Here is a 16132-nt window from a genome sequence, read left to right as displayed (position 1 = left end):
AGGGTCAGAAGGCCGAACAGCCCAAGCAGGCTCAACCGGCACATGGTAAGATGGTGTCAACGACTGTTACTACTACGACAGCTAAGTGCGCTGATCCTGTGAAGGTATCCCCCGCAGCTCAGAAGGTGTCCCTACCCCCAAGGCACAACACTGCTGCAGTGACTTTGGCAAAGTCTGCTGGCATGCCAGAAGGGGGGAAATCGGCTCAGGCCCGGTTCAAGACCCTCAGGGGGGGAATAAAGAGGGGCAAGGAAGCCTCGAAACAGCCCTCCCATGCCGTCACCCAAGCCATGGAGGTTTCGTCCATGGTTGACGAAGTCCAGGAGTCCTTACACACGGTCCACGAGAAAGTTGAAGAGGACGACACCAACGATGGCACAGGGCCTTGTTTTCCTGTTCTTCCATCTTAGCCGAGGGACATTTCCTTAGATATTCATTCGACTCTGCACACCTTGGTGTCGGAGATCCAGATGACGATGCCTCCGGCACCTGTGATCCCCCATCAGCTGCTAGCGAAGAAGAAGAGGAAGCGTCATCCAACGCCCCCTTTTCAACCTCCACCACCACGTCGTGTCCCTTCTCCCCCAGCAGACCCAGACATGGGTACGGGTACATATACGACAACCACGGCGGACGGCGATGAGGATATTGTCGCAGCGGATGGCGAATCTCCACATTTGAATGCTCCACATAGAGTGTCCCCACCAGATGAGGTGGGATCATTCCACTTCATGATCTCCACAGTCTCTGAACTGCTCCAGCTAGTGCCTGAGGAAATCAAGAAGGAGGGCTTCTTGTACCAGAGGTGCGAGGCCATGAGGAAGATGATCATGGCGGTGACCCTTTTGGCCGATGTTTGGGAAGAGAGCCTGGCCCTCAGGAAGAACCCTTGCACAGCTCCGCCAAACGGGATAGGCTTGAGAGAAGCATCGGGTGCCCGACTCTGCACCCAAGTGCCTGAGGTTGCAACCATCGCCGGATTCAGTGGTATCGGCAGCTGCGAGGAGATGGTCGGCCAACTCGTTATCTTTTGTCCATCCCGATAGCGAGGGGAAGAGGATGGACGCAATGGGAAAGAAGATGATTTACAACGCGGCATCCACTATCAAGGCGCCCAATGTGCTGCTGATTCTAGCCAGGTACAAAACGGAGTTGTGGTACAAGCTGGGGCCTATTCTGGAGTTCCTCCCAGATGAAAAGAAGATGGAGACCATCGCTCTCTTCCAGGAAGGGAAGGTAGTATCTGATCATGCCATCACAGTAGCATTGGACGTTGCTGACACAGGGTTCTGGCAAATGGGGAACAGTGTCTGTCTTTTTCGCCAAGGCTGGATGAAGACCACAAATTTCCACCAGGAGGTCCAGGTGAAGATGCTGGACATGCCCTTCAATGGAGATGATCTATTTGGGAAGGTCATCGACGAGTCCATGCAGGCCATCAAAGTGGCACGGAGATGGCCCATTCCCTGGGCTCTCTCCAGCAGTACCGCTCTTCTATTTGCTCCTCCAGGGGAAAGTCGAGCAGGTCATCAAAAGGTTTCTCCACACTGTACCATCAGCCTTCCAGATCCACAACCCAGGAAGCCTACAGAGGCCGTTCCCTGGCCTACGGTAGCAGAAGACAGCGTCACCCGCAGGGCAGGATGCCAGCGCTGAAGCAAGCGTGAACGGACTGGGACATCGGGGCCCCCACTTATGCACCCCGGTCGGAGGCCAGCTGACGAAGTTCGTCAGCGAGTGGAAAAGATCACCACCGACAGATGGGTGCTGAATGCTCTCGCCCAAGGACACACCCTGGAATTTGGTGTCCGTGGATCCCTCCCATTACCCATCAGGAGCAGCACATTGCTCAGCTCCTGGAAGAGGTAGGGGCCATACTGCGGAAAGGGGCGATAGAGCTAGTTCCCCAATGGCTCCAGGGCTCCGGAGTATATTCTAGATACATACTGGTCAGAAAGAAGACAGGGGGCTGGAGGCCCATCCTAGTCCTACGACGTCTGAACAAATACCTAAAGTCCCAAAAGCTCAAGATGGTCACTTTGTAGCATGTGCTCGGCCAACTGAAAAAAGGAGACTTCCTGACGTTGTTGGAATGGTCTCTGGTTTGGAATGGGAAGAAGTTGGATATCACATATCATGCTACAGGACAGGTCTCGGGTTTGGTATTAGAAGCATTGAGATAGCACATCTTATCCTATAGGAAGTGTCTCGGGTTTGGTATTAGAAGGAGTGAGATATCAAATCTCATCCTATTGGAAGTGTCTCGGGTTTGGTATTGTAAGCATTGAGATATCATATCTCATCATATAGGAAGGGTGTCAGGTTTAGTATTGGAAGGAGTGAGATAACAAATCTCATTCTATAGGAAGGGTCTCTGGTTTGGTATTGGAAAAGATTTCACATAATTAAACCCTTTCGGCTATAGCATGGCAGCCCCCTTACAATCCCTCAAAGATTGAGATAATTGAGCAAGAAGTCAAACATATGACACATGCCCACATCAGAAATTTGAAGCATCAACAATAACATTCTTCATGCGATCATCGACCAGGTTAAGATCAAAGCTCGAGATCTCAAAATAACTTGAAATTTAGGCACAATTTACCCACAGCAGAAGCCTTGTTTCATGATTCCCGCAGCAAAATGGCTGAACCTCAAAGCCTGTCCCAAATCACAGAACCAATATAATCTCCCAACTGTCGAATGAAGACAATATACACCCTTTGCACACTGGAGAGCTTTCAGGTACGGGCCTAACATTCACGTAGACACCCCTTTGAACCTTACATTTTATGATGCTTTATCAATGACAACAACTCACTCGTCTTGTGGGTCATCTACAGTAAACTCGGATATATTGCCTACTTTAAAAATGCCTAAAACTATCTCAGCTCCTCCAAAAGGTAGCCATGAAAGAATCATCCCTTGGAGATTAAAATCTTCAGGTACATCCATTGAATGATGGAAGTGGTGGACAAAACGTCAAATTTGGGGATTGACAATACGGTAACTCACCATCCCACAAGTTCACCTCACAGTCCATCTTATCTGATCATACAAGTGTGTGAAAACACAACACAGGATTATTACAGCTCATCCAGTCTTTGTAGGCCCTACCAACCTGCACGACAACCTGTACATATGGGGCTCATACAAAAAGACCCCTAAAACAAGTTGCCCCTATATCCCACAACTACACATTCCTGATCATTTGGGCCCCACTTTATAAGAAAGTCAAGAAAGACCACCTCTTAGATATGTTCTACCATAACATTACAACAACACTGGGCATTATATGATATGAGAAGGCATTTATAACGCGCCTATACACAAGTGTTTCAAGGCGCGACAAGGCAAGGGAGGGGAGGGGAACAAAGGAAAGACAGACAACGATCCTACTAGGCCAGGTGTCATTCAGATCGTGCAAGAGCGTGGGAAGGGGGCAGGGGCAGTGCAGTACAGGGGAATAGATAAAACAATAAGTAAAGTAACGGCCATTATGTGGCAAGTGCATGGGTAAGTGCAGACATCAGGTGTCAAGGGCTGGTAGGGGGACTGTAGGGATACAGAAACAGTCCACAAGTCCGGGGGTTGCCAGGTGGGCAGTGCAGGTGTGTGACGCTGGCGGGGGGGGGACCTGGGTCTGAGATCAGAGGGTGTCCAGGTAGCCAGTGCAGTTCCAGTAACACCCAGGAGGTCGGCAGAGGAGAGGCAGAGAAAAATCAGAAGCAAAGAGAAAGGTTTTGAGGTGCTTCTGGAACCGGAGATGGTTCCCCTAAAGTTTAAAGGAGGCAGAGAGGCTATTCCAGAGGGAGGCCCCAGACGAAAAAAGAGATCTACCACCAACTTGTTGCTTAGAGAAGCGACCGACTCTGAGGGAGTTGGAGGCAGATGAGCAGAGAGCTCGAGAAGGAAGATATTTAGGGAGAGAAAGTTGAAGGTATTGAGGCCCCAGGCCCGAGAAGGCCTTGCGGACGATGCAGAGGGTTTTGAACTTAATCCTCACAGCCACTGAGAGCCTGTGCCGAGATTTCAGTCCTGGAGAGATACGATCCCTGGGCTTGAGGCGAAGGACAAGTCTCGCAGTCTTGTTCTGGATAAGTTGCAGAGGGCGGAGAGTAGAAGCAGGGAGCTTTAGAAAGAGGCTGTTGCAATAGTCCAGCCTAGAGAGAACCAGAGCTCTGGAGACAGTGAGCTTCTGGGGGAAGGAGAGGAAAGAAAGAATACCTCTGAGGATGTGCAGCTGGTAGTGTGACTTCTTAGAGACATCATAGATGTGAGGGGAGAAGGAGAGTGTGGAGTCGAAGATGACCCTGAGGGTTTTAGCCTCGCAGGTTGGAGCAGGAAGAAGGCCAAGAGAGGCCAGCCAGAGAGCTACAGGAAAGGAGGGAGCGGGTGTGCCGATTAGGAGAATCTCAGTCTTACTGGCATTAAGGCAGAGGTCGTTGGTGGCACACCACTCCTGGATATCAGATAGACAGTCAGAGATGAGGAAAGGAGAGGAGGAGGCAGAGGATAGCCTGAAAATGAGCTGGGTGTCATCCGCATAAATCGTATTCCAAAACAAACAAGTTGACTCTATAAAGAGATTGCAACCCTGAAACCCAAGTGTCAGAGTTTGGCCAAAGAAGACAAGGTAACATGTAATAACCAACCTGTTAAACAAGAAAAGACAATTTTCTGGATTAATCAGATGACAGAAACTCCAGACCTTGCAATGGATTTTTTCAAAATAGTCTAGGAATTCTTTAGCCAACAAATTACAAAGAGCACCCCTGTCCTCCAGACCAGCTCTGTGAACTAAATGAACGAATTGCTAACATCCCAGGAAAATTTCCATTCGCCCTCCACCCCCCCGCTCCAACCTGCACTTCCATGGTTGCTTCTATCTCACTCTTTGCATCAGTGGGCAAAATGCAAGTAACAAAAGCCTGGACAAGCGCTTCCAACTTCACACGAAAACTATGAGGTGAATGTTAAGCCAATGCATTTCTGTCAACACTATCTCTAGACATAATCAACATATTGAACTCTTCCCTTAGTCAGAGCATGGTCTAGGGAACCTGAAACATATAACACGCCCTTAGCCTACTGTTGAAGAAATCAATGGGAGAGACAAAAGAGACATTCATCAATAGGCTAATCTGTAACCTACAATGCCAAAGATATAAGTGACCTGCCAACTCGAGGGTTGTGTGGAAAAACACAACTGTATCCATGATCATCTTTCAGTGTTCAAACTCAGAAGAGGAACTGGGTTATTCTTCACAGAGAAATGACAAGAACCGGTGACATTTTTAATCCTAGTCTTCAACCTTTCATCTATATACGGCACAGTAGACCAAGATTTTTCATAAAGCTCTACTGAAGACATTGATGTGTGGAGTTTCGCAGTGCTTTTCCCGCTCCCTAATGCTGTTTAACACACACATGTGCCTAATGGCACACTTAATTGAGCAGCACCACTTTTACCTCCAAATGTAAGAAAGCACGATGCTAATCCACATCCGAATAGAAGTGGAGATGAGTATTTAATCAACAAATCAAACTGCCTAGAAAATAAATACAGTTAATCAAAGTTTCTTGTTTCTCAGGAGGGCATTTCCCACTTTGATGTGCGAGACCACATGGGGCTAACACTACGGTGTGGTGGATGAAGGGTTCGATTTTGTGGAGGGTAGAGATTTGAAACCAAGCTGTTTGGACCTTCTTGGTTATGTCATTCTGGGTGGATAGTCTGCTGCCAATGGTGTAGCCTAAGGATTTTGCTGAATCTGTGAATGGCAGATCAAATCCTTCTAGGCGCATATCACTGAGCCATTATTGGACGAATTGTTGTTTAGCCAGGTGCCTGATGAGGACGAATTTTATCTTGGATGGGCTAGGTTTGAGGCAGGTAGCCGAAATCCAGGATTGGTTGATGGCTAGACAATTGGGGAGACAACTGATGTGTTGGTGGGCTTTTTACTCTCATGTATAACAGAGTATCGTCCACCTATTGGCAGATGGTTATATCCGGAGCTTTGAGACGGATGCCCAGAGGCTACATGTAAAGGTTAAAGAGGATCTTTAAGAGGATAGAGCCTTAGGGGGACTCAGCAATAGATTGTGAATCGGTTAGAATGCATTGTGTTTAATTGGATGGCAAGTGTCTGCCCAAGAGGTAGGAGGTACACCAAGTTGGGAGAGTGCCACTGAATCCCATCCTGTCAGCGATGAGGAGGAGGAGGACCTGCTGGCAGTCAGTGTCACATCTAGCCGAGAGGATGAGGAAGCATGAGTCACCCTTATCGTGATTTGGAGGGCCTCGTCCACCACTTGGATGGTAGATGTCTCATGCTTCACTTGGGGAAGAAACCCAACTGATAATTGTGTAGGAGGCGGGTAGAGCTGCAGTGACTACATTTTCCAAGATTTTGCTGAAACACGGGAAGTTCGTAACAGGCCGGTATTTTGCCAGGTCATCTGGGTATAGATTGTTTTTTTTTTAAACAAGGTTGTATGAGACCAGTCTCGAGGGGGGTCAGAGAATAACCCTTCAGTGAGGGAGGCATTAATGATGCTGAAAGTGTGTTGAGCATAGGGCCTGTCAAATGTTTAATGATGGCGGTTGGGATGATATGGTCAGAGCAGGAGACAGGTTTGCGTGAGGCATGTGTTTTTAGAAGCGCGGGGGTTCTGTCTAGAGTGAAGTGTGTGTGCTCTGGGTGCAGGGGGGGAACTAATGCTGGGGAAGTTTGGGAGTTTTATTTGATGATCTGTTGTAATTTGTATTTTTTTTTAAATGAAAAAGTTGTTGATGCTGTCCTAGGTTTTCTTGAGTTGCTGGCACCTTGGGGTCGAGTGATTGTTTTGTTTGTACAGTGCTTTACAACTTCAAAGAGGGCTTTGCTCCCGTGAGAGGCAGAGACTGTCCTTTCCCCCTAAAATTGGTAATGTGGTGAAAGGAATACTTTTTTTACTTAACGTGTTCAAAAAGATTGCTATCCTAGTCCAAGCGAGCCACCTCTGAACTAACAGTTTGTTGATCCTGCCTTGCCCAGACTACAGTATTTCCTTACATGACGGGCTATGTAAGAAACAGAATGTTGCAGAGAATTGAAAACAGGTCAGATTATTAGCCCTAACCTAAAGAAATCGGGGCAGACCTCTCCTGCCTTGAGCTTCTTCTAGTGGCTCCCATTAAAGCAAAGAGTTGGCTTCAGTATGCTTTGCATCATTCTCCTGAGGAAAAGGTCCAAAAGAACTTCAGTCACTGGCACCTCAGTACTGAGCACTAGGAACCCATGATCTAGCCATGTCGATCTCAATCCCCAACAGCAAGTTAGCGAAAAGAAGTACAGGGGCATATCATGGTAGTACCCAGGAGGACAGCTCTGGAAATCCTTGCCAAACACATAGGCAGCCACTCAACTACGAACAAGTCAGGAACAAGTCAGGAACACGCTTAAAACATTGGTGTTCATCCAAGCTTTCAATAAGTGATAATCAATGCCCCTTTCTGTTGCTGGTTTATGCCCCTTTGTCCAAGCTAGGACATGGCTGGATTCACTTACCAAGCAGGTGGTAAGAAACAGCGGATGCAAAATGGTAGTGATAACTAACCAGAACAATGCCCCACTGATCACCAAATGCATGACGGGCAACCATTGACCATAACAAGACATCACGTTGAAGCATTGGTGTGGCTACCGGGCACTGATGTGATCCACACATGCTTACGAGAAAACAATATGTCAAGGAGCAAAATGGCAGAATATTGTATCACTTAACAAAAATTAAAAATGAATCAGTGAATCAAAAATATACATGTTTATTCAGTTTTGTAGTGCTGGCGAAATCATAAAATAATTGACGATTAAGCATATATTGTGTGTACGCACCAGCACAGACCTACAGCCACATGGATAAGTTTCAAAGAGGTCACATTCTTTGCTCATCCTTTCCACAGAGACTCCACATAACTGCAGATTTAAGATAGACTGGGACTTTACTGTTCATGAGAACTGTATACAAGTTATCATTTAAATAATTCTTCGTGACACACTAAAGACAGAGAAAGGAGGACTGGAATAATGCTAAGCAGTTAGAAAAATGATGGGTTGCAATATTATTTGCAATTTCTGTGTCGACTAAGAAGATTTATTTCCATTCAAGCACTTCTCTTCTAAAACTGCTAGAAATGCCACAACATAATCCAAAAAACAGACACCTCTGATGTAGGGAAGAAAGATGACTGACATTTAGTGCAAATCAAGAATTAAGCGGAAGGGCAGATGGAGTCCTTTGGGTAGTCATAGAAGAAAGCCTAGTGGACCAAGGCAATGGATGCCATGGCGAAGAAGCTGAGGTGTAAGGATTGAGTTGGACAGAAAGATGGGGAATAAATATGGCCAGTAAAGTAAATTGGACGCAATGCAGAGAAATTTTTGAAAGGCAGCAAGTCTGAAAGAATCAAAACAAGCATTGGCAAAGCTAATCGTTTTTTCTTTTTTGTGGGCATTGGATACACTGTCGACAATGATACTAACTTGTCATAAATCAGCAACGGCTGGCAAAAGATCCTATTACCGGGGCATATTACGGCAGTGCCGACCAAATGCCTAACCAATATGTTCATAAGAGCCAATACTGTTGGGTTTGGCAATGCTTGTTTTTAAAAGGAATTCAGACCTGGAACAGACGTGTATAAGTCAAGTGGCTGAAGGCACCCTTGGTTAAGACAGACTTATTATTACATTGTGAGCTCTTTATAGCTATAATCAAGATATTATTTGTCATACGGCTGCTCAAAAAACACAGAGCTAGGGTCAAATAAATACCAGGGGGCAGTGTTTTGGGCAGGCAGGGCTAGGTAGTGGATGGGAAAGGCCATAGGGACTAGCATGACCATGGGCAGTCAACGGGTGGGTAAATAACCAAACAACACCCACAGACTGCGTGTTTCTCCTGCCATGTCAGTTTGTGCCACTCTACTAAAAATAAATTCCCAGACAGGCGACTTTCACTAAACGGTGGCCTGTCAGGGAAGAACTCATGCGCTTACTATGCATACTGGAAGTGGCCACTTTTTCAAGGAATGTGGCACAGACAGCAGTGCTCACAGTCAGGTAAGGAGAGGGTTTGGAGACAGGTAGGGGTATGTGTGTGGGGTACATGTGTGCATGAATGTTTTTTAATGGGAAAAGGGAGGGCGGGTCGGTGGACTGTGGATGGCAGGGTTTCTCCCAATGAAACACACAAGGGGGGGGAGTGGGTTGCAGGTGTGCCCCACACTTTGGGAGAGGGCAGGGAAGGGGGCGCTCCAAGGGAATTATGTTTTGTCACAGCACTGAAAGCGGGCTCAGGGAACCGTGCTTCTGTGAAATCAGCCTGCAGGGAAACATCATAGATCTGCCATTTCATCCCTGCCTACTGGCAATTAACATGACAATGGCTTATAGGCAGAGCTTTCAGCAAGGAGGTGTTAGTGGAGGAAACAACGGCAGTATGGAAGAGGCCTTCTGTGCATGCAAGATACTGCTTTATAGACATGTAGAAATTACTCTAGATCAACGAAGTCACCACTGAAGAAAAATATTGCAAACATTAGATTATAATCAAGAATATAAAAAGGTAAGGCATTTCCGCCTGGTGTAAAGATAGTTGGATTACCCACCTGATACAGCCGTTTTAGTTGCATCTTCCACTTCAGCCATAAGCTTTCCCTTCAGTGTTGTCCATTTTTGGAAAAAACTAAGCATTTCTCTCCTGATTGCTACCATCTGTGATTTGGCAAAATGTAGAAGTGGCACAGATTTGCTCAAAATTGAGTGTTGCTTCTTCATTCTTTCTCTGGAAATATATTACAAAAAAAACAGATCTAACAATGGTTTGTGTTTTGTTTTTTAAATGGCATCTGCACATTGTTTGATGATAGTGTGTAAATGTTCAGAACAGATTCTGGTGGAACTACTCTAAAGCGATCTATAGCAGCACATGAACTGCTTTGACATCAATTTATTTTTGCAATGTACAAATGTGTCGCTCAATGTTCTTTTGCATAGCACCACATACCCATGACATGATGCTGCAAGCAAAAGGGAATAATGGCTCATTAGCACAGGGAAGCTCTTCTATGTCATCCCTCTGAATCTTTTCAAACATGTGGAAGCAGCCATGGGAGGTAATCAAGACATATAGTTGTTGTCATAGTTAATCATGGACAAACATCATGCCATATCGTGATGGCCACTTAGTCGATGCTTCTAAGCATTCGCTTGTCAAATGAAATGGGGTAACCACTGCAGGCTCTCAAGGGCTAGGATTTCCATTTATCAATTACGAATGGATTTGAAGGGTGGTACAGAGTAACAGCAGACAGAGGAGCACTAAAGAATTAAGAGGATGCAGAGGAGGGAAAGAATGAGTAAAGGGGCAATAAGCAGGAAACAAAGGAGTACAAGCAGAAAGGAGGAGTAAAAACAGGATTGGGAGGAGACCAAAATCCTACACCCGGATTAAAAGCGGGATTGAAAGGATATAGAAGGGACGTGGGGGAGAACTGAATGAGGAAGAGAAGAGAGCTATAGAGGAAAAAGAGGGGGCTACAGAAAAAGGGCGAATGTTATGTTTTAACCACAGCTGGATGCCTAAAGAAGCAGATGAGTCAAATGAAGGTAGGTTTTATCCCAGTCTTCAAGTTACAGGCAAGTCAGCAAGATCATGTTAGGTAAATACAGAACAAGTTACTTACCTGTAACTATTGTTCTCCAGTGTGGGTCTGGCATGGATTCACATGCTAATGAATATTCCCGGTCGTCAGGCCGGGAATCCTTGGTAAATGAAAAACAGTTTCACTTTCACTTACAAACTGTATTTCTCCTCTAAACCAATCACTGTTCTCCGGGTCATACTGCTCCCAGCCAATGACCGTCTTCTACCTAAGGCCCTCCTCTGGCAGCCATCTTCAGATTTGGTAAGTACGTAAAGTGGCAGTATGACCAAGAAGAGCCGCAGAGGGGTAAGAGGGAGGGATCCATGTGAATCCGTGCCAGGCCCAGACTGGAAAACAATAGTTGAAGGTAAGTAACTTTTTCCTTCTCCAGCAAGGGGTCTGGCATGGATTCATATGCTCATGAATAAATATATAGCAGTACAACATTACACAACCACGGGAGGTTGCAAAGCTCCACAGAAGCAATTACTCTTACCTCTGTAACAGACTGACCTCAATTGAACAGGTTGCATACACTGCTTAGCCGACTCTGGACTCCTCTCTGGAATCAGTGTCGACGCAGTAGAACTTTGTGAAGGTGTACACATGGACCTCCACGTACCAGCCCTGCAGATGTCCAGCAGGGGCACACCAGACAGGAACGCCATTCTCGCGATCGCTCTGGTGGAGTGGCTTTCAGACGGGCGGGCAGCAGTCGGTTCGCCAACTGATGACAGTGCATGATCCAGCCAGAGAGCCACCTGGAGATGGAAGCTTTGGACAAGGCCTTTCCGTGGTTCACAGGACCAAAGTTTACGAAAAGTTGAGACGTCTTCCGAAAAACTCTTAGTGCTTGTCACGTAGAACTTCAGGGCTCGAGCAACGTCCAGCGAGTGCAAGGCCCTTTTAGCTGGTGATGAAGGCTCTGGGAAAAACATAGGTAACACCAAATGCTCATTCAGGTAGAATTCCGACTGAACCTTCGGCATGAAAGAGGGGTGTGTCCGCTCCACCACCCATGACTCGTGGATAGTCAGATATGGCTGTTTGCTGGATAGGACCTGGATCTCACCCACCCTCCTGGCAGAGGTGATGGCCACAAGGAAAGCAGTTTTCCATGAGCGGTACTTGAGAGGATGCCTGATGCATTTGCTCGAAGGGGGCCCCCCGTGAGCCTCATCAGCACAACGTTGAATTCCCACGCTGGGGCAGGAGCCTTCACTGGCAAGAAATACCAAAACAGTCCTTTGCGGAACTCCTTGACGAGACAATAAGACCAAAGAGAAGATCTCCCTGGAGACCTGGTGTAGCGGGAGCTAGCCGCCAGATGCACCCTGATAGCGGCGTGTGCCAGGCCCGCCTTGGCTGTCAAGATATATTATGCAGCATCAGCAAGTCAGGGATCTCTTCCCTTGCAAATGAAGGTGGCGCACAATAAAACAAGTTTATTTTTACAGAGAATTATTTTTAAGGAGGCCTCCAACTCGTCTCGTACCCAATCTCCACAAGCACCCTTTTGTCACAATAGACCAAGAACCAGGCCGGTGTTGTCAATGAAGAATTTTATTAATGTATTATTTTAATGTCCAATCAGAACAAATAGATGACAGCAGCCACTAATGTTGTGGCAACACAAATGCACAAACTTCTAGAAAGTAACCAGGTTAAGAGATACTGTGATGCCACTCCTATTTTGTTTTATGAAAAGCAACACAAAACAATTCCACTCAAAGGATTTCAGGAAGAGTAATCACTCCCCCCTGCGACAATGGAAAATGGATTTTCAATGAGTTAATTCTACTGCGATGGGACAGCACCCAAGTGTACTTCGGGTTGCTTGCACTAGAAGCCAAACAAGGCTTCAAAACGGACTAGCTAGCACACAAAGGAAATTCGATTTTAATACAGGCCAAACATGAAAAATCAAAATGAAATAAAAATGGATTGCAATTCGAAAACCATAATCAGGGTATGATAGGGGAAGAATGATAGAGTAGGAATATCTTTTTAAAGGTTAAAAGAAATCTTTAGAAAAACGAAAATGTAAATCACCCTATTTTGCTGAGGCTGGGATGGACAAGTAAGCTCTAATCAATGAAAAATGAATGAAATGCAATTCATAATCTGTGATCAGGGTATGATAGGGGAAGAAGGATAGAGTAGGTAAATCGATTTTTCTAAGGTTAAAATAAATATTTTGAAAAACAAAAATGCAAATTCCACAATTTTTGCTGGGGCTGAAAATAACACACACACTTCAAACAATGGGAAACACACATAGGAACTCGGTTTTTAGTTAAAATGACAGAGGCACATAAAAGGGAGACTTTGGGCAAAGGGATTACTCACAATAAAAAAAAAATCGGTTTGGGTTCAAAATGACAGATGCAAATGGGAATTTGTTTTGAAACATCCTTAAACATGGAAGAATTGGGTTTTCAGCTCTTAATGTAAGGGTTTCTTGGGGAATCTTTTAGACGTATAATGACTCGCAAGACACAGGGAAGAGAGAGAGAGTTTTGAATGCTACATTTCCCTATCCCGTGAAATAAAGGGGAAATTAATTGATTTACTGAACCAAATATACTAGGGATTTACTCAAATGAGGGAAGGCCCTTCAATGGGAAATGACAGAATTGCACGTGCAAACAAAGGATTTTCAATGGGAACAACTGCTACAATGCACAAATAAATTAAATATTTCCATATGAAAAATGACTGAATTGCACAAACAAAGACGATAGGGGGTTTACCATGGGGAATCTCTATGACCAGGCTGAAATATAGAGGGCTTATTGAATCTTTTGCTGGGGAGGTCTATACTTACAATAAAAGGGCTTGATGGATTTCAAGGGGCGCCAGGGCTTCACTGCAGGGACCATCAAGGGGGCAGTCAAAGCCTCTCTCTGTCCTCCAAAAAGGTCCTACTCTAGCTCCCTGCTCCACCCCAAGACTAGGCCCACTTCTGCAAAGATAGCTCCAGATTTTGGTCAGCTGCATACCTCAGATTTTGTAGAGAGAATCCTCATTTGAGGTGGAGAAAACTATTTATAAGGCAAATAACATCAGGGATGTGTCGTTCTTTTCTCACAACTGATAGGGCAGTGGTCAGGGGTCCCTCCCCCCTGCGAGCCGGTAGGTCCAGAGGATGGGGAGTTATTTGAGAGGCCAGGGGAGGCTACCCCATTAATCAACTAACTGGGACAGGGGTTTGGACCTGGACTTTGCCCATGGAAATCTCACATTCTGATAAATGCCCTTTCTCATCAGATTACGCCACATATGCCAACATTTTTAGACACTATATTTTTCAGGCAATCAAACAAACCTTGTTTGGTGACTGTGGGACCTTTTGGTGCAGAGCTACAGTTTTCCTTCGTTTATGTCCAAACTATATCACTAAAAATCTGGCATTCGATGGGCGGAATACCTATCACCTGTTACACATTTTCTCAAATTTTTATGATTGTCTTATTTATGCAGGGAACCTGAACAATTTTTTTGTGTGTATCTTTTGATCTGTTGGTGTCACCAAAATCGTTTTTTGGCCCACCAACAGTAGCTCACGGACGGATTGTCATAAATCCGAACATGAATAGTGTACAATTAATACTTCCCAAGTTATCCCTAAAATAGAATATCTCCTATATTGTGCAATGGGTGTGAAGCTCTGTCTTCACTCTGCCCCCTCTCATAGCAGAGACCTGGTTTTCAGCTCGGATTTCAAGAGGGACACTTTTGTTTAGGTTAGCCTACAGCTTCAAAGGCTAAATGACCATGTTTACGACGGCCTAAGTGCTTTTGGTCATAAAAGTTGGTGAGCAAAGGAATTCCTAAACTCATTCCCTTAGCAACACAGCTTTGAAATCCTGTTTCACTCGTGGGGGATTCACAGCCAGGAATTTAAACTTATTGGGAATGAATTCCCCTTAACCTTTCCTTCAGCTGAAATTGCCTTTTTATTGCATTTTAATTCGACATGAACTCTGGAAATGCAACCCAATAACATATTGAAATATCACTGCAACATTGTTCCCTGCATACAGTGGTTACATGTGGGCAACATAATTACACTTCTCAAGACTTTGACGCACATCTGGTTTTACAAAGTGTTACTTAAGGCAAAATCGAAATGTCTTTTGTAGTCCCAGCTGTGGAAAAAGGCCTGCATTTGACTGCAACATTTTAACTCAGTTCTGGCTCCCAACATGACAGGACCCATACTCTTATGTTGAAAGTTTGGCACACATTTTGAGGAGCATGTCTTTAACTGAAAAGGAAAAATGGCTTTTGATGACAATGATTTTGGTCAATCTACAAAACTCCATTCTGCAGTGCAAACTTGCACACAATCTGGTCATTTTATTTACACGATGGATGCCACCGTTTCAGCCAAGAAGGCCTCAGCTTTCTCAGACCTTTTCAAACCATTTTCTCATCTTTTTGCATTAGGGAGGGTAATGAAAATTTTAGGCACTCTAAGTTTGGATGCCAACATTTTCTCCTTTTCATTTGGCAAGGGCCTCATTTTGCACCTTACTCCAGCACAGGACTTTTCCTGAGGGGCATGTCCTGCCTACTGACTCTGGCCTTTCGTTATGGTATTCAGGATTATTTCACCCCACAAGCCCCTACTCCTAGCTCTGTGGTAACTTTATTGAGAGAGAAGACCTAGGAGAGAGTGGGGTGTTCATTTGATGAGGGCCTGGGTTCGTACTACAAATCCCCTTTACAGCACGCCTGCTCCAGGGTTCTTGCCAGGACTCTCCTTCAGGGCGTGTCTGCTCTATTCCTGGTCCTGACTGAGTGGTGCACTGGTTTGCACCCACTCTCTTCAGATTTTGATTTTTCCATTAGGTTGGGGTTCCTGGGCCTCTCCCCGTCCAGCAGCTCTCCTCTGGCCTGTAGAGGCAAGGAGTTAATAGATCTGCCAAGAAGAACGGAGAGATTAAGTATTTTACACAATACCATTTTCCCAGGTAGCGACAGGAAAATAGATAACAAAACAGCAGGAGAGACACATATACAGTACACATGACAAGGACACATTGTTGTTCCTCACATTTTTCATTTTCATCATATTTTCAAAATAAGAATAATTGAACTACTCCCTGTCAATGTAGGATTTTCTTCATCCAGGTTCCAGTTCCTTACTTTTACTCCTCGGAGGATTTCTGAGCTCTACCCTAACTGGGTTCTATAATCAGCCACAAGTCCTGCTCTCTAAATTTTTAGGGGGATGGTGAATTGTCGGACCAGTCCTCGGATGGGGACCTCTTCTCTAGTTTGAACTGCAACTGCACATGGCATCAATTGAGCTGACCGAAATGCTTTTTAACGATTGTCAAAGCCCAGGGGGTTACCCCAAGTTGGGACCAGTCTTTGTAATTAATGAGGTCTAAATTAATTGCGAATCAATTGAGAATGTCACTGCCT

The 16132-nt window shown here is 45.3% G+C and overlaps 1 protein-coding gene across 2 annotated transcripts in view; it reads right to left on the bottom strand.

Moving 5' to 3' along the window:
• Positions 1-16132, bottom strand: part of LEKR1 (leucine, glutamate and lysine rich 1) — a 1355278-nt gene that overhangs the window by 440700 nt on the left and 898446 nt on the right. For both annotated transcript variants that reach the window (XM_069618435.1, XM_069618434.1), the window contains one exon: positions 9659-9834. In XM_069618435.1, coding sequence (XP_069474536.1) covers positions 9659-9834 — 176 coding nt within the window. The remainder of the gene's footprint in view (positions 1-9658; positions 9835-16132) is intronic.

The sequence above is a fragment of the Ambystoma mexicanum genome, chromosome 10 (genome assembly GCF_040938575.1).
Source record: "Ambystoma mexicanum isolate Mex_15411 chromosome 10, UKY_AmexF1_1, whole genome shotgun sequence".
Taxonomy (NCBI): domain Eukaryota; kingdom Metazoa; phylum Chordata; class Amphibia; order Caudata; family Ambystomatidae; genus Ambystoma; species Ambystoma mexicanum.
Note: the sequence above shows the minus strand (reverse complement) of the source record. Positions and strands in the feature narration are given on the sequence as shown.